The sequence below is a fragment of the Panthera tigris genome, chromosome C1 (genome assembly GCF_018350195.1).
Source record: "Panthera tigris isolate Pti1 chromosome C1, P.tigris_Pti1_mat1.1, whole genome shotgun sequence".
Taxonomy (NCBI): Eukaryota; Metazoa; Chordata; class Mammalia; order Carnivora; family Felidae; genus Panthera; species Panthera tigris.
Window position 1 is genome coordinate 21,239,894 of NC_056667.1, and position 25,545 is coordinate 21,265,438.

The window sequence follows — 25,545 nt, forward strand, 5'->3', positions numbered from 1 at the left end:
AGAAAGAGGGAGGGAGAGAGAAAACTGGGGCTCACTGGAAGCAGGGCTCATGCCCACCTGATGCAGGACTTGAACTCACAAACCGTGAGATCATGGCCTGAGCTAAAGTCAGGTGCTTAACTGACTGAGCCACCCAGGCACCCATAATTGATACCTCTTGATAATGGAGTGTGTATCTTGTTGCATAAAACTATAGATTTTTAAATTTTTGACAAAAAGCTGGTTATTATAAAGGATTTATGGGTAAAATGGGAAAACTTTATACACTTCAAATCTAAACATTTTAAAACTTAATAAGGTACAAGAAATAGAGGTGGAACTAAGACCCCATAATTTTGTTACTTACTATAAACAAGCCTAATGAAGGGGAGAGGGTAGTGAAGGCTGTATTGAAAACTAAGTTTCCTACTGACTCCAGTTGCCTGTGCCTTACTTTACCTTCCAACATGGGTAATTCAGAATTGGTTATAGGGGTGCCTGGGTGGCTCAGTAGGTTGAGCATCAGACTTGATTTTGGCTCAGGTCATGATTTCACGGTACATGAGTTTGAGCCCCTCATTGGGCTCTGCACTGATAGTGCAGAGCTTGCTTGGGATTCTCAGTCTCCCTCTCTCTGCCAGCCTCTCTCTCTCTCTCTCTCTCAAAAATAAATAAACTTGAAAAAATTTGGTTATAAGTCAGGGGCACCTGAGTGGCTCAGTTGGTAGAGCATCTGACTCTTGATTTAGGCTCAGGTCACGATCCCAGGACCTATGTTGGGCTCCTAAACATGGAACCTGCCTAACATTCTCTCTGTCTCTCTCAGAACACCTGGGTGGCTCAGTTGGTTAAGTGTCCAACTCTTGATTTCGGCTCCAGTCATGATCTTACAATTTGTGAGACTGAGCCTGACATCGGGCTCTGTGCTGTCAGCACAGAGCCTGCTTGGGATTCTTCCTCTCCCTCTCTCTCTCTGCCCCTCCTCTGCTTGCTCATTCTCTCTCTAAGTAAGTAAATAAACATCTTTTTTTAATTTAAAAAAAGATTCTCTCTCTGACCATTTCACCTGCTAGCGTTCTCTCTCTCTCTTTTAAAAAAAAAAAAAAAAAAAAAAGAATTGGTTATAAATCAGATTCAGATTTCTGATAACGAACATTATCTTTGACCCATGGCTTTTTGTTTAACCCTGTTTTATCCTTATCTCTAGCAAGTAATGTAGGTGTAATGTATAACTACAGCTAATAGTTAATGAATACTTTATCTGAAGATGAAAAGTGTTAAGTAATTTTTAATAATAATATACATTTGGGGGTACCTGGGTGGCTCAATCAGTTAAGCGTCCAACTCTTGATTTCAGCCCAGGTAATGATCTCACACTTCGTGAGTTCGAGCCCTGTGTTGGGCTCCATGCTGACAGCGGGGAGCCTGCTTGGAATCCTCTCTCTCTCTCTCTCTCTCTCTCTCTCTCTCTCTCTCTCTCTCAAAATAAAAAATAAACTTAAAAAAAATTACATGTTTATTAAAAAATCACCCCAGAAATTCGTCTGGAACAACTAAACTGGAACTAAAAAACCTGAATTAATATCGATCAGGAAAAATCTGAGGGTTGAAGAAAGAAATAGAACTCTGCATAATACATGGTATAAGGAACAAGTCTAGGGGTGTCTGGGTGGCTCAGTCATTTGAGCCCAACTCTCGGTTTCTGCTCAGGTCATGATCTCATGGTTTATGAGACTGACCCCTTCATCGGCCTCTGTGCAGACAACATGAGGCCTGCTTGGGATTCTCTCTTTCCCTCTCTCTCTGCCCCTCCGCCCTCAAAATAAATAAATAAACATTTAAAAAAAGGAAGAAGAAGCCTATGAAGTATGACGTGCTACAGCTTGAGTGAGGGAGCAGGTGGTTTAAATACCAGGGCATAGTGTCAGGGTACTCCTGAAACCAGAAATTCCAAACTAATTTGATTGGTTATCTTCGTCTCCCAACCTCCACTACCTCCAAAAAACACCAAGATCTCCAACTCTGACATGCTTTCCTAGTGGGCTACATGACTCAAAGAAAAAGGTGTTTTCTTTGGGACACACAATCATAAAACTATAGCCAGCATCCTATACCCAGTGTTCTGGCAAACAAAGGGAAACTACCTTGTTTGGGCTCTCATGGAAAACAGAATGGAGCCATAAGGCCATTTTTAATTCCATAACTAGTTTAAACAGAAACAATGGAGTATACAAATGTGACTCCAAGTCTGTATTTCTTAAGTTAATTTATTTATTTTGAGGGAGAGAGAGAGAGAGAAAAAGTGCAAGTGGGGGAGGGGGAGAGACAGGAAAGAGTGAGAATCCCAAGCAGGCTCCGCACAGTCGGATGCTTAGCTGACTAAACCACCCAGGCTTTTTTTTAATCATTAAATTTTCATCGTTAAAAAATTCTAAAGGGATGATTTCTAGATTCTTGAATATACTTTTTTTTGTATGATTTTTTCATCTGTCAGTTTCTCTTTCTATTGCAGTTTTGTAAGCAATGCAATTGAATTTTCTTCCTGTCATAGTAAGAAACCTGAGTCACTGAATCCAAGAATGCTACACAGAGTAGTGGTTTCATTAGATCTGTCAGCTGCAGACATCACGGATTTATGCATACATTCTACACCTGAAAAATTTACATCTGATGAATTTAGGTCATCATTAAATTTGGTCTGTAACTCATCTTGCACAAGGTTTTACTCATGGCAAACAGGGGTGGGTGGTATGCTTAAAAGAATATGGGAGTAGGGGCGCCTGGGTGGCTCAGTCGGTTGAGCGTCTGGCTTTGGCTCAGGTCGTGATCTCATGGTTTGTGAGTTCGAGCCCTGCATCGGGCTCTGTGCTGACAGCTCAGAGCCTGGAGCCTGTTTCAGATTCTGTGTCTTCCTGTCTCTCTCTGCTCCTCCCCTGCTCGTGCTCTGTCTCTGTCTCTCTCTCTCAAAAATAAATAAACATTAAAAAAAAATTTTTTTTTAAAGAATATGGGAGTAGAAAGTATTGTTTGGGTAATCTAAATTCACTCACTTTAACATGTATTACTGCTCCAAATATCGAAGAAATATATCCTTGAGTAGTTTCAGACTGATTTTCATGTGAGAAATAATGCATTTTTATAGGAACATAGGTTTAGGGAGAATTGTTTTCTTTTGTGTACTTATGTATATGCTGGACTTGATTTTGACTCTAGCCATGATCTCACAGTTTGTGGGATGGAGCCTCACATCTGGCCCCACACTATCAGTGCGGAGCCTGCTTGGGATCCTCTGTCTCCCTTTTTGTCTGCCCCTCTGCTCGCTCATGCTCTCTCTCAAAATAAATTTAAAAACATTTAAAAAGCACATTAAATATAAATGGACTAAACACTCTAAAGGACAATTGTCAAACTAGATAGAAAAACAAAATCAAGGCAAAAGTTTCATTAGATTGACACAGGGAATTTCATAATGATAAAAGCGTATTTTAATGGAAAGATATAACTCTAAATTTCTATATATCCAATAACATGGCTTTAAAGTATAGGGGCTCAGGGTGCCTGGGTGGCTCAGTTGGTTACGTTACTTTGGCTCAGGTCACAATCTTGCGGTTTGTGGGTTCGAGCCCTGCATCAGGGCTCTTTGCTGACAGCTTGGGGCCTGGAGCATGCTTCAGATTCTGTCTCCCTCTCTCTGCCCATCCCCCACTTGCGCTCTGTCTCTCTGTGTCAAAAATAAACATTAAAAAAATTAAAATAAATAAAGTATAGGGGCTCCTGGGTGGCTCAGTCATTTGAGTATCCGACTTCAGCTCAGGTCATGATCTCACAGTTTTGTGAGTTCAAGCCCTGCATCGGGCTCTCTGCCCCTCCCCCGCTCTTGCTTTCAAAATAAATAAACATTTAAGAATATAAATAAATAAAAATTTTATAAAACAAGGGCACCTGGCTGGCTCAGTCAGAGGAACATGTGACTCTTAATCTCGGGGTTGTTACTTCTAACCCCACATTGGGTATAGAGATTACTTAAAAATAAAATCATATTTTTAATTTATTTTTTTAAATTGTTTTTAAATGTTTATCTTAAAGAGACAGTGTGTGAACAGGAGAGGGGAAGAGAGAGAGGGAGACACAGAATCCAAAGCAGGCTCAATGCTCCAAGCTGTCAACACAGAGCCTGACGGCTCGAACTCATGAACCGTAAGATAATGACCCGAGCCAAAGTTGGATGCTTAACTGACTGAGCCATCCAGGCGCCTCAGAAGTAAAATATTAACATATATGTATATGAAAAAAAAAATTAATAGAACTAGAAAGTGAAAGAGACCAACCCATTTTCCTAAGTAGAGATGTTAATATTCCTCTCTCAGTAATTTTTAGAACAAGCTGACAAATCAGAAAGGATATTAATGATTTAGACAACGTGATTAAACAACTTGCCTTCATGGCATACGTAAAACACTACGCTCAACTGCATAAGATCCCATGTTTCCAAAGTGCACATGGAACACAATATAAATCTGGAAAAAAAATAACTGCAAACTTTTTCATTGTTTATTTTTAATTTAAACTATATTCTGAAACTAAGACGCAAAGGAAAGACCCTTAACAGTTCTTCTGTAGGAATACTTATGCTTAAGTAGGAAACACTGAATGATGTTAGGATTTTCTACTTTGTTTTTCTTCAGCAAAGAATTAGGTTACATACAGAGCAGGTCTGCCTGTCTCTTTGAACATGCATACCATTTCCAGATAATAATCTGGGATTGGGTTTAACAAACCTGGCTGATCATAGGAATCACCTGTGAAGATTTTTTAAAAATAGATTTCTGGGTTCCACCACCTGGAGATTCTGTATTTTAAAAAGGTAACTGGGCTGATACCAAGTATTTGAATGGATTTAGAAGTTATTGTAATGATGCTGTACTTGTCGTATGGAGGGGAGGAGTGTGGAGAATATAAGAATATATGAAAATGTTATAAGAATGAATGAATTTGGGATAATAATTAGGTCAGGGCTGGGTGGCTCAGTGGCTGAACCCCCCACTGCATAAGGCAAGAGGCATATATGCTTCTAAAAGTTTTATAAACATGAAAAGCAAGCACATTTGTATAAAATATCAAAGAAAAAGAGCTGTTCTCTCTCATTTTTTAATTTATTTTTTTATTTGAAAAAAAAATTTAATGTTTATTTATTTTGAGAGAGAGTACAAGCAGGGGAGGGGCAGAGAGAGAGGGAGAGAGAATCCCAAGCAGGCCCAATGCAGGGCTCAAACTCATGAACCATGAGATTATGACCTGAGCTGAAATCAAGAGTCAGACACTTAACCAACTGAGCCAACCAGGTGCCCCTTTCTCTGCTGTTCATATTCAGTGACCATATTCGGTAACTTTCTTTACACAAAGAAAGAGGAGGGCTATTCTTAGCAGTAGATGTGATGGCAGACATATTTGTTTTTATTATAGCTATTGGTATTTTAAAAAAAGTACACGCGCACGGTACTTTTGAATATAAACTGAACTTGTCTTGAGTTCATATGGCCAGCAGACATAAATATGTTTGAAGATATCCTGATTTTACTGTTTTGAATATATAAGAGAAAGGGGACACATAAATCCATTGTATATAAGGAAGAATTCAAAGGGATGAACTAAGTTCTACCTCTGAAAGTGGTTAGACACCTGGCAAGATAGACAGTAAGCCAGATTGGCTGTTTCATTCAAGGACTTGTCTGTGAATCCACTCTCACCTAAAATTCCTGAAGATTTCTGGCTGCTTTTCCTTGTAAAAAATAGCACCTAGCACTCACGTCTTCTTTCGTATTGTTAGTTGTTTTGTTTTTTGAGTTTTTATATTATCTTCCTTAGTGCTTTTAATCAAACAAGCATTTTCCTGTGTGTCATTTGGAGCTGAGTGAAGTTCATTCAGTAGGTGGGTCAGCAGGACATTTCAAGTTTCAGTCTCTCCTTGCCTCTAGCAAGTAAGGAGACTATGAACAGCTTATGGTACTTAGCTCCATTTCTGAAAGTGTTATCATTAACATATGTTAAATATTATATTGTATGGTATATCTGAAATGTCTTGAGGTCTCATTGACATCTCACGATTGGGAGAATACGGTCTTAAAGCATTGGCTCTTCAAAGCAACACCACGTGGGGTGCCTGGGTGTCTCAGTCAGTTAAGCATCCGGCTTTGGCTCGAGTCACGATCTCGTGGTTCGTGGGTTTGAATCCCACGTTGGGCTCTGTGCTGATAGTTCAGAGCCTGGAGCCTGCTTCGGATTCTGTATCTACCTCTTTCTCTGCACCTTCCCCACTCATGCTCTGTCTCTCGCTCTCTCACTCTCTCAAAAAAAAAAAAAAACATTAAAGAAGCAACACTAGAGGCGCCTGGGTGGCTCAGTTGGTTAAGCGTCCCACTTTGGCTCAGGTCATGATGTCACCATTCGTGGGTTCGAGTCCCGCATCGGGCTCTGTGCTGACAGCTCAGAGCCTGAAGCCTGCTTCAGATTCTGTGTCTCCCTCTCTCTCTCTGCCCCTCCCCCGCTCACACTCTCAGAAATAAATAAGCACTTTTATAAATAAATAAATAAATAAATAAGCAAGCAAGCAAGCAAGCAACACATGTATTTGCCCATGTGCCACCTCTGGGGCTCCATCCCAGGCACCACTGGGGGAATTTCTGTCACAGGAGATGTTCTGATGTCCGTGGCAAGTAAACTTATAAAAATATGGTCCAGCGTTAGAACAATGAGATTCTCTTGCATATCATGGAAGTAATTAAAGTAGTTGAGACTCAGGATGTGTTCGAGTAAATCCTGTACCTGAAGAAAAGAGGCTCTGTCCTCTCCTCTCAATCTGTTGCACTTCAGTAACCAGGACCCTGCTTTGCCTGTCATCAATACACAGTCAAATAATGCATCTGGCAGTCACTGCTGCACTCTAAACATGACAATTGTGTAAAGTCTGACTTTCATCAGCAGGCCTCCCTAAGACTCCCGATTATCAACCAAAAAAGATTGAATTTTGCAAGTGTTTCTTAACAAAAAATTAGTGCTTGTTGATTATGTATTTTCTTTTATGAAAAAATATCTACAGTATTAAAGGAAATAATTTTTGAAGTGCATATGTTATGCCCGTTTATCCTCCCCAAGAAGAGCGTTATTTGCTTCAGATGTGAAATTGTGTACAATAAACATGTTAACTTATTACATGTGATAATATACTGTGTGGTCCTTGATGTATTTCTGTAAAGTAAGGGTTCCACTTTAATTTCAGGATGGTTATTCCACATGACTCTTTTTTTCTTCTCCTCTAGACTTCTCCAGAGAACCCTGGGACAGTAGGTGGAGTGCAAAGCTGTATTGTGTTGCCTTCCTGCTTTTTTTGTTGCTTTCCTGCTTTTATTTTTTTATATTATTATTATTATTCTTGGCCCAGTCTTGGCTGCTCCTTTTTCTGCCACTAAAGCTAACTAACTAAAATCCTGCATGTGTGGTCATTATGAGAAACTCATGGCCATTCGTTTCAGTCCTGCACATACACCATGTCAGTTATGTTTCTTGTCATATCCTTAAGATCAGGATTGTCCCTAAAGCAATATTGTCATAGGCAAACTGGAATCTCACCTCTGATTTCCAAAAAGATTTCATTTAAAAAGAATTTTTTTAAGTTTATTTATTTATTTTGAGAGAGAGAGAGAGAGAGAGAGAGAGAGAGAGCGCACGAGCACTAGCAGGGCAGGGACAGAGAGAAAGGAAGAAGATTCCAAGCAGGCTCCAAACTGTCAGTGTGGAGCCTAGTGTCGGACTGGAGCTCACAAACTGTGAGATCGTGACCTGAGCTGGAACCAAGAGTTGGACACTTAACTGACTGAGCCACCCAGGAGCCCCAAGATATTTCTTTTTTCTTTTTCTTTTTTTTTTTTTTTCATGTTCATTTATTTTGAGAGGGGTGCAGAGAGAGAAAGGGAAAGAGAGAATCCCAAGCAGGCCCCATGCTTTCGGTGTGGAGCCCAACACGGCGCTCAACCCCTCAAACTGTAAAATCATGACCTAAGCCGAAATCAGGAGTCGGATGCTTAACCAACTGAGCCACCCAAGTACCCCCAAAAAGATTTCATTTTCAAGCACTCTCTCTGTAATGCTCCAGGCCCCGTCCAGCGCTCCAAACCTAGGGTCTTGTGAAGGAAGAAAATAATCTGAAAAACAGATACAAGTAAGGTGTTAACACTTACTGTGTTACCCCCTCTGAACTGTTAATGTCCTGAGAGAGGAGGGCAGAGGGAGTGAAGTGTTTAGTAGAGAATGATGACTCCCTCACTAAAGATGGAACCCCCTGCTTCAGTGACATGGGAGGCAGTAATGTTAGCTGGGGAGGGCCTCCCCCACGCCAAGAGGATGACAATGGCAACAGCAATAGGCCGCACTGGGGCCAGATCTCATGCATATTGAAAAGACATCCACATTTGTGTGTTTGTGTGTGTGTGCGCACGCATGTGTGAGTACGCACGCCTTTAGAGGTTTTGAGCTGGTTATGATCATCTCACTGAATTTTTGTCCTAAAATGATGTCAGCTTGGTTTGGTTGTTTTTCCCTGTTAGTTATTTATCTGTTACGGATTTTGATGTTTGGTGTCCATGTGATGATGTCCAGGAATCTGTCTGCATGATTGTTTATCATTGCTCTGATCTTTTCCAACTACCACAGGAAGAGAGGGGAAGGGACCTTATAGAGATTATCCTGAAATAATAAATTGGCTGTTCCTTTCCCTGTGTGCCTTTCATCGTATCACAGAAGAAGCAGGCCAGCCCACCGCAGACCCAGGCATGGTCTTGGACAGTGTGGAAGCAGGAGACATGACGCCTCCCACCAAAAGGAAGAGCAAGTTCTCAGGCTTTGGCAAAATCTTCAAGCCCTGGAAATGGCGGAAAAAAAAAAGTAGTGATAAATTCAAAGAGACATCCGAAGGTGAGATAATGTTCTGAGTTAAAGAGTTTCTTATTTTAGAAGTACCTAACTTTTTCATTCTCTCCCCAAGCTATTAGAACCCCCTATTTGAAGAAGGAATTCAAGCTTTTAGAAATAAAACCCAGCGGTCACTCACTAAGCCTTACATAGTGTAGCCTCATCCCCAGATTGCTATTTTAACGGGCTTAAAGTTTATCAAGTGATGAATAAGGATAGTTCCTTTTGGAAATGCTGCTTTCCCAATAACACAGGATATGAAATAAATTAAGTTTAAATTTGAAGTTAGTTTTCCTGTTCTTTCTTTCCAGAAGATAGAAAATTGAACCACATTATTCTTGTGTGTCTGTCAAGTTAGAATGCTTAACGTTGACCTTTAACTGCCACATTGCTGAGTGTTTTCCAATTTAATGTTAGTTTTAGAGCGGAAAATATCTATGCGAAAACCGAGAGAAGAGCTGGTTAAAAGAGGGGTTCTTTTGGAAGACTCTGAGCAGGGTGAGTTTGTAAATAAACTACATATGTCTGTCTCTGTACACTTGTTGTTTGATCCTGACTAGGTATTTGAATTTTCTTTTGTTATTGATATTGTTGGGAGGGAGAAGAGATTCTTTAAAACTGTTCATGCATGTGGAATTTTTTTTTTTTAATTTCTATAAAAAGAGAAAAAACAACTCAGTGAAAGAATCTCCAGAAGCACTGGGCAGTTCGCTAAAGAATACATACAAATGGGGGCACCTGGCTGCCTCAGTCGGTGGAGCATGCAACTCTTGATCTCAGGGTCGAGTTCCACCCTCATGTTGAGCATAGAGATTACTTAAAAAAATTTTTTTAATACTTTAGCCCAAACTACCTATCCATGAAACCTGGAGGTATGCATACCTATGTGCCAGCATGTCCAGAACTTGGTATATACTCAACAAAAACATGTATACATGGGTATCAGGAGACATATACATACAAATATGCTTGTAGCAGCAATATTTACTAACAGTAGAACAAAATTGAAAACAATCCAAATGTCTACTGATAATAAAACATAAAAACAATTTGTGGGGGCACCTGGGTGGCTCAGTCAGTTAAGTGTCTGACTCTTGATTTCAGCTCAGGTCATGATCTCATGATACCTGAGACTGAGCCCTGCGTTGGGCTTTGCACTGACAGGGCAGAGCCTGCTTGAGATTCTCTCTCTGTCCCCCTCTTTCTGCCCCTCCCCTGCTTGTGCTTCCTCTCTCTCTCTCAAAATGGATAAACATTAAAAAAAAGAATATCCAATAGAAGAAAAGATGGTTTCTTCAACAAATGATGTTGGGAAAACTGGACAGCTACATGCATAAGAAAGAAACTGGACCACTTCCTTACACTATACATAAAAATAAATTCAAAATGGATCAAAGACCAGGGGGCGCCTGGGTGGCTCAGTCAGTTGAACATCCAGCTCTTGATTTCAGCTCAGGTCATAATCCCAGCTTTGTGGGATCAAGCCCCGCGTCAGGCCTTGCAGTGAGTGTGGAGCTTACTTGGGATTCTCTCTCCCTCTGCCCCTCTTCCTGCTCATGTGCTCGCCCTTTGTCTCTAAATTTAAAAAATTAGAAAAAAAAAAATTAAATAAAAAAAATGGAATAAAGATCTAAATGTGAGACCTGTGACCATAAAATTCCTAGAAGGGAATATAGGCAGTAATCTCTTTGGCATCTCCTATAGAAACATTTTTCTAAATATGTCTCCTTTCGTAACGGAAACAAAAGCAAAATTAAACTATCGGTACTCCACCAAAATAAAAAGCTTTTGCATGGCAAAGGAAACCGTCAACAAAACAAAAAGATAACATGCCAAATGGGAGAAGATATTTGCAAATGATATATTCAGTAAAGGGTCAATATCCGATGAAATATGTAAAAAACTTCTACAACTCAACACCAAAAAAACAAATAACCCAGTTAAAAAATAGGCAGAAGACATGTATAGACATTTTTCCAAAGAAGAGATACAGATGGCCAACAGATACAAGAAGATACTCAGCATCACTAATCATCAGGGAAATGCAAATCAAAACCACAATGAAATAGATACCACGGCATACCTATCAGAATAGCTAGAATCAAAAACAAGAAATAACAGGTGTTGGCAACGATGTGGAGGAAAAGGAACTCTCATACACTGTTGGTGGGAATATAAACTGGTGCAGCCACTATGGAATACAGTATGGATGTTCCTCAAAAAAATAAAAATAGAATTACCATATGACCCAGTAATTCGTCTACTAGGTATTTACCCAAAGAAAACGAAAACACCATTTCAGAAAGATACATGCACCTCCATATCTATTGCAGCGTTATTTATAATAGCCAAGGTATAGAAACAAATGTCCACCCATTGATGAATGAATAAAGTATACACACACATACGATGGAGTATTAGCCATTGAAAACAAATGAAATCCTGCCATTTGCAGCAATGTGGATGGATCTAAGGATATAATGCTAAGTGAAATAAGTTAGAGAAAGACCTACCATATGATTTCACTCATATGTGGAATTTAAGAAACAAATGAACAAAGGAAAAAGACACACCAAAAACAGACTCTTAAATATAGAGAATAAATTGGTGGTTGCCAGAGGGGAGGTAGGGGGTTGGGTCAGTGAAATAGGTGATGGGGCTTAAAGAATACACTTATCATGATGAGTAGAGTATAGAATTGTTGAGTCATTATATTGTACACATGAAACTAACACTGGATGCTATTTAACTTGAATTTAAAAATACATAAAAAAAATTTTTTTAAAGGACTTTCAGGGGCGCCTGGATGGCTGAGTGGGTTGAGCATCCATCCGACTTTGGCTCAGGTCATGATCTCACAGTTCTCACATAAGTTCAACCAACCCACGTTGGGCTCTTTGCTGTCAGCACAGAGCCCACCTCACATCCTCTGCCCCCTCTCTCTGCTCCTCCCTCACTCACAGTGTGCCCTCTCTTTCTATCTCTCAAAAATAAGTTTATTTATTTAAAAAATAAAAGAGGGGTGCCTGGGTGGCTCAGTCGGTTAAGTATCTGACTTTGGCTCAGGTCATGATCTCATGATTCATGAATTCAAGTCCCGCTTGGGGTGAGCTGCTGCCCTGCTTCGGCTGAACCCACAAGTCACGCTTGGGCTGAGCCCTGCTTTTCTCTCTCTCTTTCTGTCTCTCTCTCTCTCTCTCTCTCTCTCTCTCCCTCTTCCCCCCCCCCCACCTCTGCACCTTGTCAGATTCTCTCTGTCTCTCTGCCCCTCACTCATTTGTGTCCTATGAATGAATGAATGACATTTAAAGTAGACAATCCTAAATAAATAACTTGAGAGATAACTGACCACTTTTGCATATATTTTCCTAGCACATGCTGAGTAGAAACCAATTAATAATGTGTCTTAACCTTTCACTGTATGGTTTTCAAAAGTAGCAGTCTTTTTTGGCTTTGAAATGAGTCCTTGGTTTATAATCTAGAAATCCTATTTTTGTTAAGGCTGGGCTGTATTAACATAGTGGCAATTTACTGCATTTGCATAGTTGTCAATTTGCTACCTTGCCTGTTTTATTTTTTATTTTTTAATGTTTATTTATTTTTGAGAGAGAGAGTGCGAACAGGGGAGGGGCCGAGAGAGAGGGAGACACAAGATATGAAGCAGGCTTCAGGCTCTAAGCTGTCAGCACAGAGCCCGACGTGGGGCTCAAACTCAAGAACGGTGAGATCATGACCTGAGCCAAAGTCAAATACTTAACCGACTGAGCCACCCAGCCACCCTGCTACCTTGCCTGTTTTAAAATAGTTGTCAGAATACTTTAGCTTGAGAAACATGTTTTCATTTAGCACTCATTTGCTGTAGACTCTTCACTACTTTCAGCCCAAGCTCTACCTCTTACTGACACTGCACAGATAATGGTTCTGTTTAGTAGAAAGTGGTGGGTTGGGTGAAGGAGACTAGTCTCTGAGAACTTACTTCTATTACTACTATAAAAATCCAAATAATCTAGATCTGAATCATACACTCAAACAGGAAAGGGGAGAAAAGAGATAAGAAAAGTTAGAAATCACCAGCTCTTCTCCCTGTCTGATCACACCAGTCCATCAGTCTTGCTCTTTTCTTTTTGACCTTGCAGGTGGTGAGGATCCAGGGAAATTGAGCCATGCCATGTTAAAGAATGGCCATACCACCCCCATAGGGAGTACCACATCTTCTAGTTCAGTCCAAGCAGATGAAGAGTCAGGAAGAATAACAAGTCTTAGGAAACCTGTTCCAGAAGAGGACCCAAAGAAGCGACTAGGTAAGAAACTCCCAATTTTTGAGTGTAAGAGCCATGGATCAATCATTCTTGTTTAACTCAGGGTTTTGCTAGAGCCAGGGGGGAAATAAAATCCAGAGGGAATTCTTTTCTCCTTTAGCAATTCCTCAACTAGTTGCAACTGTAAGTGGAATTTTCCCTTTCTCATTCTTGCATTCACAAAATACCTAATTTGTAATTCTCAAGGACGGAAGAGAATGTTAAGTGTCAGATACCCGTGTAGGACTTTTTTGCACTATACATTCCTCCTCTCCCACCTGTGGGATTCTGTGCCTCCTCCAGTTGCCCGGCCCTTGTGTGAAGAATCAGTCCCATACAGGCCTCTCTTTCTTTGAGAGTGTGATTGAGAGAAAGTGTCCTATACTTTAAGTATGTTGAGGTTGGGGAACTTTGCCTGTAAACGAATCTACACGTTAAATAATGGAGGAAGTTGACCACAAGTCTATAGATGTGTTAGCTTTTTTCAGTCTATCCTGTTATTCTTTTTTCTCTTCTAAATCATATCTGTCATTATTACACAGGCTCGACTGGAAGCCAGCCTAATTCCGAAGCAGAGTCCGTTCCTGAGAATGTACCCAAACAGCCTTTACTTCCCCCTAAAAGACCCTTGTCCTCTTCTCACGAAGCAAACGAAGGGCAAGCAAAGGATGCCACTTCCTCTGGCGGCGCGGCAAGGTCCATCTCCTCCACCTCCACTGCCGCCTCCACCTCAGCACCTGCCGCCACCACTCCTGCCACCAACCCAGCAAAAACTGTTAGTTCCTCTGTCCCCCCCTCCCCAGCGCCCAGGACTCTGCCTGCCACTCCTGCCAGCACTAACACTACTGCCACCCCGAGCCTCACTCATACGGTCCCTGCCAAGCAGCCCCCTATCCCTCCCCCTAAACCAGCTCACAGAAATAGCAACCCTGTCATTGGTAAGTCTTGAGGTTTCCATTGCTCGGGGTTTGGTTTGGTTTGATTTTGGATGGTGGTTTTATTGGAAAACTGGTATAATATTGATTTGGTCTGTGAGAGAGTTCTCCATGTCATGTCCCTTTGGATGCCCTCGATACGGAGAAAAGTCTTGAAAATGAGGCAGATAACTAGGAATGAAAACAGACAGGGAGCAGATATCACTAAAACTAAGCTCCAGTTTGGTCAGGAGTGGTGGGGAGTATCTATTTTCCTAAAACAGTATTTCTGAAATACGGTTTATAGTTGGGGGACTGGATGTGAGGACCACAACAGGTTCTGACCTGCGTGGAGAAAAGGGTTGTTTTTGGTTTTTTTTTAACCTACTCTAAACCACCAGCATCTGCTTTTAGCATGAGCCCAACAGATAAAAAGGTGATTGTATAGATGCCTGTGTAACTTATGATTCAGTGTCTGGCATGATACCTTCATGCAAACTGCAAAAGATATTATTCAAAGTGTCTTGATAAAATCATGTTTTTATCTTGGGAAGAGTCAAGAATGCTACTCTTAGTAAAATAAGTGGCAGAAGAAAGAAAACTTGGAAGATAACCAGCACACTTACCAGTTTAGTAAATTTTTTTTTAAGTTTATTATTTATTTTGAGAGAGAAAGAGCTGAAGAGGGGCAGAGAGAGAGGGAGAAACAATCCCAAGCAGGCTCCATGCTGTCAGTACAGAGCCCAAAACGGGGCTCAGTCTCATAAATTGTGAGATCAAGACCTGAGCCGAAATCGAGAGTACTAAGCCACCCAGGTGCTCCGATTTAGTACATTTTTTTATATTTGCCTGAAGTCCTGTTTAGGTCTGCTTTTCTGTACATAATTGCAGACCTTCTTAGAGGAAATTATGAGAAGGGGAGGAGAGGAAAGAGGTAGTTTTTCAGGAAAAATAATACAAGGCTTAGTACTGCTTCAAGTTCTTGTTCGTGATTGAAGGGAGGAATAAAGTACGCTCGTTAAACAGTTAATACCGCCAACTTGTGTGGGTTGACAAGAACCCTGAAAAACAGGCTTAGAATTCATTGTGAGTATGACAGGTTGGAGTAGCTTGATTACAGAAAGGACGGTGGTTATTATTGTTATCACCAACCTAGATGGACAGTCTGTGTTGACTTATCTCTGAGGAACTTGAGCTGCTTTCATATACTTGGCTGTCCGAGCCTCCTTGTGAAGTAGGAAGCCGATTTTATCTATTATATGGTTAGGGCAATTATAACATGAAGAACTTGTGACTCACTCAGGGTTGCAGTTAATGAGAAATAGAAACCAAACATAGGCTTTTCAGCTCTTGAGCCCAGACTTCTGTCCTGTACACCGATATTCTCAAACTGCTGTCTAGACAAGCTCTCTTCTCCATCAACCTAGAGGACTTGTGAAACACAGATTGCTGGGCCCTGCCCTTAGAATTTCTGAATCAGTAAGTCTAGGGTGGGCCTGAGAATTTGCGTTTCTAATAAGTTCCCAGATGATGCTGATGCTACATATATGGGGACCACACATTGAGAACCATTGCTCTAAAGCAGTAATACTTCACTCTTTTCGGGGTAAGACAGTTATAAAAAATAATAATATGTGTACTGTAACCTGGGCTGAACCTTAGAGGCCATGCTTGGCCTAAGGTGAATAGCCCAAAGCAATAGGCCTTGTGACTAGGGGATCAACATCAGTCCTGAGTGGTCCTCAGCAGAAGGAGAAAAATAGGAGAGTTTTTATAAGTTTTTATTAAGGCTAAATAGCTATGATTTAAAGGACTACCCTTTATTCTGAAATTATGACCTTCCTAATTCTTTGATGTTAAAAAGCCATTTCTTGCATGAAAGGATTCTGTTCACAAATGGTTTGCTTAGTATTAAGTCTTGGAAATATTAAAAATTGACAACCTGAGGTTGGTTGAGATTTTCATTTTAGTTTTATTGGTTCATGAGATCCAAACATTTGGAAACTACTGCTTTAGACATTGCTATGTCTACTGACAGGCATAACAGTGTTAGGACTAAGAACTAATTAGGACAGAGGGAGGACCATCATAAATAGCTGAACAGATGAAGGGAATTTGTAACCCCTCCAATGAGCATTCTGGCATCTTCCCCTCAAAACTACAACCAAGTGTCCTTGCAAGGATAAATATAAGACAGTTCACTTCCTTAACATTTTGAGGTATGTGTAAGTATATATATATATATATTCCTTAAATCACCAAAGATAATTTACCTTATCAATTCAAACAGTAAAATAATCAAATTTGGTCCCGTCGGATGTAGATTTTGTGGCAAATGGAATTTATAACTGCTATTTTTAGAGAGGCAACAAAAGTCTAGTCTACCCAAAAATAATCTCTTTCATTGAAGCTAAAATTAATATTTTTTTAAATTTTCATATTTAAAAGTAATATTTTGTGTGTGTGTATGCAATGTTTTTCTAGAAAGTCTTTTAAAAATTTAAGGGATGCCTGGGTAGCTCAGTCAGTTAAGCGTCCAATTTTTGGTTTCCACTCAGGTCATGATCTCACGGTTCTTGTTTTTGAGCCCCATGTCATTCTCCACACTGACAGTGTGGAGCCTGCTTGGGACTCTAATCCCTCTCTCTCAAAAATAAATAAACATTTTTTTTTTAATTTACTTAAGATATATAACACTGTATGTTATTTATACTGGAATTAAATTTTTAAGTGCATTTGGGTTATATAAATATATAAAAAGCTAAAGGTTATTAAAATAATATAAAGCTAGGGGCACCTGGGTGGCTCAGTCAGTTGGGCATCTGACTTCGGCTCAGGTCATGATCTCACAGTTCATGGGTTCGAGCCCTGCGTTGGGCTCTGTGCTGACAGCTCAGAGCCTGGAGCCTACTTCGGATTCTGTGTCTCCCTCTCTCTGCCCTTTCCCCTCTCATGCTCTGTCTCTCTCTGTCTCTCAAAGATGAATAAACGTTAAGAAAAAAAAAATTTTTTTTAAATAATATAAAGCTAATTTATTCACAATAAATTATGATTATCTCACATATTTAAATTATTTTCATAATTTAGTCTATGGGCAAGTAGGTATGCCTAATAAAATGCATATATAGTTAAAACTGAAAAAAAATTACTTATGATAAATGACATTAAAACATTAAATTAGCTAGCTTTTTACTTTAAATGCTACCAGTAGAGTGGGACTTAGGGCAAGTAAATTTTTATTTCAGGGGACCTTGAGGTGTTTCTCTCTAGGTAAGACATCTGGAACCATTTGAAAACAAGTGGTGTGACCAAAATTAGGGTTTTGAGTGAAGGGTGAGGGGTTGGTGATCAAGAGACCTACTATTTAATTACTTTGCAGGATTAGCTCCTGCGTGATATGATGATCCATTTCTTAAAGGCCATTTGGAGCCCTCCAAAGGGACTTTGCTGACTCAAAACCTCAGTCATTGTGGGCTTGGGGGAATCACATAGGGGTGCATACTGTCCTGATACAGGGTAGGAGCCTCTAGTCTCATAAACGTGTATCGAGGATCCACTGTGTGCCAAGCACTATGCCCACCTCTGTGGGTATGCTGATGGAAACAAGGAACCTATAGTAGTGGGGAGTGCAGATGAAGGTTTGGGTGTAAAGGATAAGAGGTATGGACAGTAATAAGAATCACAAAGACAGTGGGATCTAGAGGATGGAGTCTAATGATAAGACCTGGGAACTAGCTGAGCCCCTGCCTGTGTGTTGTCTGATCTTGGCAGGTCACCTACCTAATTTCTGTGGCTTCAGCTTTTCCTTTTGTAAAATGGTAAAGATAATCTCCCGTGTAAGGAGAATCTGAAGTTAAGGATAACAGAGCACTTTGATTTTCTCAAAGACCTTTGTATTTGCTATAAAAAGTCAGGATGTCATTACTGCTAATTTTATAATGCAGAGCTGGGATATCTAGATTTTATTATTTATCAAGCTGTGGTAACAATGCCTGATGGTGTTTGGGGTTTTTGTTGTTTTTTTTTTTAGGGCTACCTTCATGTCTAAATTTTTTTTTTCAACGTTTTTTATTTATTTTTGGGACAGAGAGAGACAGAGCATGAACGGGGGAGGGGCAGAGAGAGAGGGAGACACAGAATCGGAAACAGGCTCCAGGCTCCGAGCCATCAGCCCAGAGCCTGACGCGGGGCTCGAACTCACGGACCGCGAGATCGTGACCTGGCTGAAGTCGGACGCTCAACCGACTGCGCCACCCAGGCGCCCCATCTAAATTTTTTAATGGCATTCTGTTAGACAAAAAAACTTACCCACATTCTTTATCTCTTTATATTAACTTTATCTACCTCAAGTCATAAAAAGTTGTCATGTTAGAGCAAAGAAGTAAGAATTACTTTTCATCAGAGTATTAAGGTAGTGGTCTTCCTGCATGCCTGTACATTTATTAGGCTTCCTAGGTACCTAAATACAAATTTCATTTCGGCACGCGATATCTAGGATGTGGCAAAGTCAGGAAATGGATTGGTTTGCCTAAAAGCTGAGAGTAAGCTCAGTTCTAATCTAGCCCTTAGGCTGGCCCCTCATTGTGAAGCCATCTTAAATTGAGGTGTTATTCTCTCTTTTCCAGCTGAACTGTCCCAGGCAATAAACAGCGGTACATTGTTATCAAAACCGTCCCCACCTTTACCACCAAAGAGAGGCATTCCGTCAGCCTTGGTACCCACCTTGGAGTCTCCTGCCACCGCCACCGCCACAAAAGCACCATCTGATCAGAGAGAAAAGAGCACATGCTCTGTGGGCTCGGAACCACTGTTGATGATCCCACCTCTCTCTCCGTCCCCACCGCTGCCTACTCATACACCTCCTGAACCCCCACGGTCCCCTCCATTCCCTGCTAAGACTTTTCAAGTTGTGCCAGAAATTGAGTTACCACCGTCCTTAGACCTACCCCACCTACCCCAGGAGGTCTCCCAGCAGGAAGATCAGAAAAAGGAAGTGCCTAAGAGAATGTTGGACCACAGCTTTGGAGAGCCCCATGTACCCTGTAGGCTGCCTCCACTCCCACTGCATATCCGAATCCAGCAGGCCCTGACCAGCCCGCTTCCCATGACTCCTCCCTTGGAGGGCTCTCACAGAGCTCACTCCTTGCTCTTTGAGTACAGTGACAACTTTTCTGAGGACAGCAGCACCCTAGGTCGGACCAGGTCACTTCCCATCACTATTGAAATGCTGAAAGTGTGAGTGCCTTTAAAGCTTGCCTTTTGTTTCCTCTTCTTTACTCTAGGTAGCCCTTCTTGGGAAAAATTACTTATAAAAAGAAAATGTGAATAAATTTAAAGTAAGAATACTCAGCAAATAAGACATGTTCTAAAGTTTGGACATTTTTTACTCTGCTGATTTCTATAACATTGTTTCCATAGCAGTCACAAACATCTGTACTTGAAAATTAAAACCACTTTATTTTTTGTACATGATACAAGGGAAGCAGTGTAACAGGGTACTTAAGGAGCATTGATGTTGGAGTAAAATAGCTCTGGGTTCAAATCCCACCTCCACCTCTTCCTGGCTTGTAGTAGTGTACGTTACTTAACTTTTCTGCTCTTGAGCTGTCTACGCATAAACGGAGTAATCCCCACCCATAGGCTTGTGAGGATGAAATTCGACAAATCTGAAAGTCTGGGACCTGGCACCTGAACTCGGTGGAGCGGGACAGAGAGCAGTCTGGAGAAAAAGAAGGGAGCTCTGAAAGATAGCTCAGTGTTCCAGCCTCATAGACTGGACCTGGCCATTGTATTCTCTCCCTCATCTGTCCCCAGACACCTTGCCTTTTTAAAATTCCAACGATGTGTGACTAAAGGTTAACACTTTTTGGCCATTTGGAGATTTGCCTTGCTAGCTAAAAGAATTGTTACAGAGCTGTTGCGGCATACTGCTAATTAGTTGCTTTGCCATAATCTTTGTACCTGCGGGTATAATTTTTTTACTTCCCGGAAAGAGACCGCTTAGGAGTTCAAGATAGACTAAGTCACAGTTTTATGCCTGCACAATAGAAAGGGGAGAAGTTAGTTTTCATCTTTGCTTCTTTGGATTAGATTATCATCTTGTCCCACTCCATTGTTAAACCAAGGGAAATAAATGGGTTAAATGTCTTTATTGCGTATCTTCCATGAGCCAGATACAGTGTTAGATTCTCTGTGGTCTTCTCACTTAATCAGCCCAAAACAGACTTGAATCTCACATGTAGATCATTAGGGCCCTGTGTGCCAAACACTAATACAGTCTAGAATTTATCTGTTTGTCACAACAAGCCTCGGAGGTAAATATCATTCACATTTACAGAAAAGCTAAATAACTTACAAGCTATGAATGAGTTGTAGAGCTAGGATTTAAACCCAGAGCCTTTTAGATTAATAGCTGCTAAAAAGTTTCTTAGCAAGATGGTTGAAGTTAAGGGAAGGAATAAATTTTTTCATTTGTGGAGTTTTCCAGAGTTATTCAGTACTTTGCCATGCAAATCAGTTACCTGTTATGTTTCTGAAAGGAAAACATAATTATATTCATTTGTTAGTCCAGACGATGAAGAGGAGGAGGAGCAGACCCCCCCATCTGCATTCACTGAAGATGCGGCATCTACCTCAGTTGTTCCCAAACTGCCACGGTGTCTGCAGGAAGAGGAGGAAGAGAAGGAGAGTGACTCTGATTCAGAAGGTCCCATTCAGTACCGAGATGAAGAGGATGAAGAGGAGAGCCATCATAGTAAGAAAGGGAAAAGCACAGGAGAGAATTATTTTACCAATAAAGCTGCTCTTAGCAAATATAAGACGAATGGAAATAGGCACTCTCTCCCATCAGGTCATCTGGTAACTGATACTGGAGGCCATTGTGAAGGAGCCTTGTCCCTGCTGTTCCCACTCTTCTAAGAAGGCAGTGAGAGGGAGCCAAGTAGATTGAGTCATGCAGGTTTTTATTTTTTTGTGATTGAAAAATTATTTACCTTGATGGTATTAAAGAATTAGCAGAAGAAAGTTGGTATTTGAGCTGCATTGAAAAGACATAGTGATCCTCTGCTTTAGTCTCATGAACTTACTGTGTCCATGGGGCAAAGAAAAAATCCATGTTCATGTATGCAAATCTGCAGATAATGGAATTCTGATTCCCAAAAATGAGAAGGCAGCTTTAGGAATAGGAATCTTGGGGGTGCCTGCGTGACTCCTCAGACATTCGACTTTGGCTCAGGTCATGATCTCACGGTTCGTAGGTTTGAGCCTTGCATCAGGCTCTGTGCTGACAGCTCAGAGCCTGGAGCCTGCTTTGGGTACTGTGTCTCCTTCTCTCTCTGCCCGTCCCCTACTTTTAATGCTTTAAATAAGCATTAAAAAAAACTTAAAAAGAATAGGAATCTTGGGGCGCCAGGCTGGCTCAGCCCGTGGAGCATGACTGTTGATCTCAAGATCATGAGTTCAAGCCCCATTTTGGGTGTAGAGCTTACTTTAAAAAAAAAAAAAAAAAAAAAAAAAGAATGGGAATCTTAGGTGTGTTAATGCAAATGCCTTTGTGTTGTAATTCAGAGGGCTAGCCCATGTTTAGATTCTTGTTCTTCTAGCAACCTTCTTTAGAAGGAATGTAGAGAAATGTAGAAGACAGAAGGTATCTTTAGCCCAACTGAATCCATCTGGCTAATTAGATTTTTAGAGGTCTTCAGCTTTACCCCCCACCTCTACATTAGCTGAGTTACCTGGAGGCCAAGTAGAAAGCTGAGAGTTGTAATACTGTTTGTTCAGACTCTTGCTTAGTTCCAGGTGAGGTTGGTTGAGTCTTAGTGTCTACTTTTTTTTTCTTTCCCTTGTGCAAAGGTGCTCTGGCCAACAAAGTGAAGAGGAAGGACACACTGGCAATGAAGCTGAACCACAGACCCAGTGAACCAGAGCTGAACATGAATTCCTGGCCTCGGAAAAGCAAAGAGGAGTGGAATGAAATACGGCACCAGATTGGGAACACACTGATCCGGTAGTTCTTTGCCTAGAATACATGGATTTTATTTGATTTGGCCAGTAGCTGTGTTAGATACTTACTTTGTGGTGCATTCACTTACCTTTTTTTCTTTTTTGATTTTAGAAACAGCGTAATTTTTAAAAATACACATTGTACACTCTTGGATATCCTCTTGGAACTTGAAAATTAAGGAACCAAATGGCTCTTGGAGCTTTAAACCATGAGATAGACATAAATGTGGCTTTTAAATTTTCTAGGGGCACCTGGGTGGCTCAGTCAGTTAAGTGTCTGACTTCGGCTCAGGTCATGATCTCACGGTTTGTCAGTTTGAGCCCTGCATCGAGCTCTCTGCTCTCTGCATAGCCTACTTTGGATCCTCTGTCCCCTTCTCTCTCTGTCCCTCCCCCACTGCCTGTACTCAAACTCTCCCTCTCCCTCTCTCTCTGTCTCTCTTTGTCTCTCTCTCTCAAAAATAAATAAACATAAAAAAATAAAAGTTTCTAGAGAATCTGTCTCAGTCAGTAGAGTATGTGACTGTTGATCTGGGGCTCCTGAGTTCAAGGCCCATATTGAGCATGGAGCTTACTTAAAAAAAAATTTTTTTTTTTTAGTTTCTAGAGAATTCACATGGTTCCCAGGCCAGTAAGACTCCTCTGTCATTTATCCAGTTACTCAGCTATGAGGTGTCAACCCAATTAAAGATCACACCCATATTTTTCATTGTATCTATTTCACATGTTCCACGTATCTGCCTTTGAAATTTCAAAGTGTTAGTATATTTTTCAAGTCAGGTGGAACCAAAAGCATAGAGAAACTGAATGCAGGCCAGCTTCCTGCACATGTAATGTACACAAAGTCCAGGTATATAGATAGCTGTTGGACCAACTCAGATGTTTCTCTTGGTAGAGTGAGGAAAAGGAAGTGGAACTCTTGGCATATTCTTAACAAAATAATTAACTTAGGGTGTTCATTAATTGAGATCTATTCTTTCCTGCCTCAGACACCTGGCTTTGCTATTGGCCAGGATGGCAATCTTAATGCAGAACTGTGGCTCTCTGGGTGTCAGCAAGAGACTTATCAACAATAGGAATTAATTTAGAATGAGAATCTTTGACAACAGATTTCTTTTTCCAGGGCGCCTGGGTGGCTCAGTTGGTTAAACGTCCTACTTCAGCTTAGGTCATGATCTCGCAGTTTGTGAGTTCGAGCCCTTCATCAGGCTGTGTGCTGACAGTTCACAGCCTGGAGCCTGCTTCAGATTCTGTGTCTTCCTCGCTTTCTGTCTCTCTCTCTCTCTCTCTCTCTCTCTCTTTCTCTTTCTCTCTCTCTCTCAAAAGTAAATAAACATTAAAAAAATATTTAAATATTTACAGGTAAATCTGACAAAAGATTGTGTAAGACCTGTATATAGCAGAATATAATAAAATCCTGCTGAAGAAAGTAAAGAAGAATTAAATAAATGGAGAGAAATACCATATTCATGGGTCGGAAGTTTCAAGTATCGTAAGATATCAATACATACAATTCCAATCAAACTAACCCCCAGAAGGCTTTTTTTTTAATTGGCAAACTGATTTAAAAATTCTTATGGAGGGGCACCTGGTTGGTTTAGTCGGTTGAGCATCCGACTTCTACTCAGGTCATGATCTCACAGTTCATGAGTTTGAGGCCTGCATTGGTCTCTGTGCTAACAGCTCAGCCTGGACCTGCTAAGGATTCTGTGTCTCCCTCTGTCTCTGCCCCTCCCCCGCTCTTGCTCTGTCTCTCTCTCAAAAATAAGTAAACATTTTTAAAAAATAAATAAATAAAATAAAATAAAATAAAATTCTTATGGAAATATAAAATACACTAGAATAACCAAAGCAACTATGAAAAAGAACAGGGTTAGAGGACTAACACAATATGATTTAAGACAGATTATAGGGGTGCATGGGTGGCTCATTTAGGTAAGCGTCCAACTTCAGGTCAGGTCATGATCCCACAGTTTGTGGGTTTGAGCCCTGCATCGGGCTCTCTAATGTCAGTGCCGAGTCTATTTCGTATACTCTGTCCCCATCTCTCTCTGCCCCTCCCTCACTTGCTCTCTGTCTCAAAAATAAACTTTAAAAAAAAAAAAGGATATAGGGGCACCTGGGTTGTTCACTTGGTGTCCAACTTCTGCTCAGGTCATGATCTTATGATTCGTGAGTTCAAGCCCTGTATCGGGCTCTGCACTACCAGTGCAGAGCCCGCTTGGGGTGCTCTCGCGCTCTCTCTCTCTCTCTCTCTCCCTCTCCCTCTCCCCCTCTCCCCCTCTCCCTCTCCCCCTCTCCCTCTCCCCCTCTCCCTCTGCCCCTCTCCCACGCTCACTCATGCACTCTGTCTCAAATAAACTTTAAAAAAAAATTTTTAAGAAGATTATAAAGCTAAAGTAACCTAATCAGTGTGATGTTGACATAAAGATAGATAAACTGCATGGAAAAGAGAGCCCAGAAATACACCCACCCGTATATGTACAGCCCATTTTTGACAGAAGTTCAAAGATAATTTTATGAAGAAAGGATGGTTTTCTCAACAAATGGTGCATAAAAAGTACTTCAGTCCTTGCCTTGCATCATATACAAAAAATTAACTCAAAATGAATCCTGCATTTAAATATGAGAGCTGAAGCTACAAAACTTCTAGAAGAAGTTAAAGATTTCTCAGCCATGATCTCAAAAGCATGATTCTTAAGAGAAAAACATTGATGAACTGCACTTCATCTAAATTAAACATTTTTGTTCTTTGAAAGACACTGAAGAGAAGGTAAAAAACAAGCCACAAACTGGCAGAAAATATTTGTGAATCATGCATCTGACAAAGGTCTTATATCTAGGAAGAACTCACCAAACTTAATAAGAAAACAACAACCCAATTCTTAAAAGGTGGGGAGAAGATTTCAAAGAAGATACACAGATGGCGAATAAGCATATGGAAAGATGCTCAACATCCTTAGTCATTAGGGAAATGCAGATTAAAACCACAGTGAGAAACCACTCCAAGCCCACTAGGTTGGCTAAAATTGTACAATTTAAAAGACTAATAATACCAAGAGTTGCTAAGGATAAGGAGCAGCTGGCTTCTCCTACACCGGTGGTGGTAGGAGTGTAAAATAGTAGAACTATTTTAGGAAACAATTTGTAAATTTCTTTTAAAAAATCAAATGTATGATCCAGCTATTCCATTAGCTATTATTTCTAATAGCCACCCTAAAAAAAATAGAAACAACATAAATATCCATCACAGGGCAAATGGATGAACAAATTGTGGCATGATCATTCAGTGGAATACTGCACAGGAAAAAAAAAAAGCAACAAACTGTTTATGATGCTACAACTCAGAGTTCAGTAATTATGCTGCAAGAGGGTTGACAAAAAAAAAA

General features: G+C 40.6%; 1 protein-coding gene across 8 annotated transcripts in view; it reads left to right on the plus strand.

Annotated features, from left to right (window-relative positions):
* Window positions 1-25,545, plus strand: part of PHACTR4 (phosphatase and actin regulator 4) — a 100,220-nt gene that overhangs the window by 63,447 nt on the left and 11,228 nt on the right. For 4 of the 8 annotated variants that reach the window (XM_042995984.1, XM_007097916.3, XM_042995986.1 and 1 more), the window contains 8 exons: window positions 7,296-7,319; window positions 8,773-8,946; window positions 9,361-9,441; window positions 13,080-13,244; window positions 13,784-14,179; window positions 18,781-19,390; window positions 20,722-20,909; window positions 22,007-22,160. In XM_042995984.1, coding sequence (XP_042851918.1) covers window positions 7,296-7,319; window positions 8,773-8,946; window positions 9,361-9,441; window positions 13,080-13,244; window positions 13,784-14,179; window positions 18,781-19,390; window positions 20,722-20,909; window positions 22,007-22,160 — 1,792 coding nt within the window. Of the gene's footprint in view, window positions 1-7,295; window positions 7,324-8,772; window positions 8,947-9,360; window positions 9,442-13,079; window positions 13,245-13,783; window positions 14,180-18,780; window positions 19,391-20,721; window positions 20,910-22,006; window positions 22,161-25,545 lie in introns of all 8 variants that reach the window. The other 4 variants (XM_042995987.1, XM_042995989.1, XM_007097915.3 and 1 more) reach the window with 2 other exon arrangements.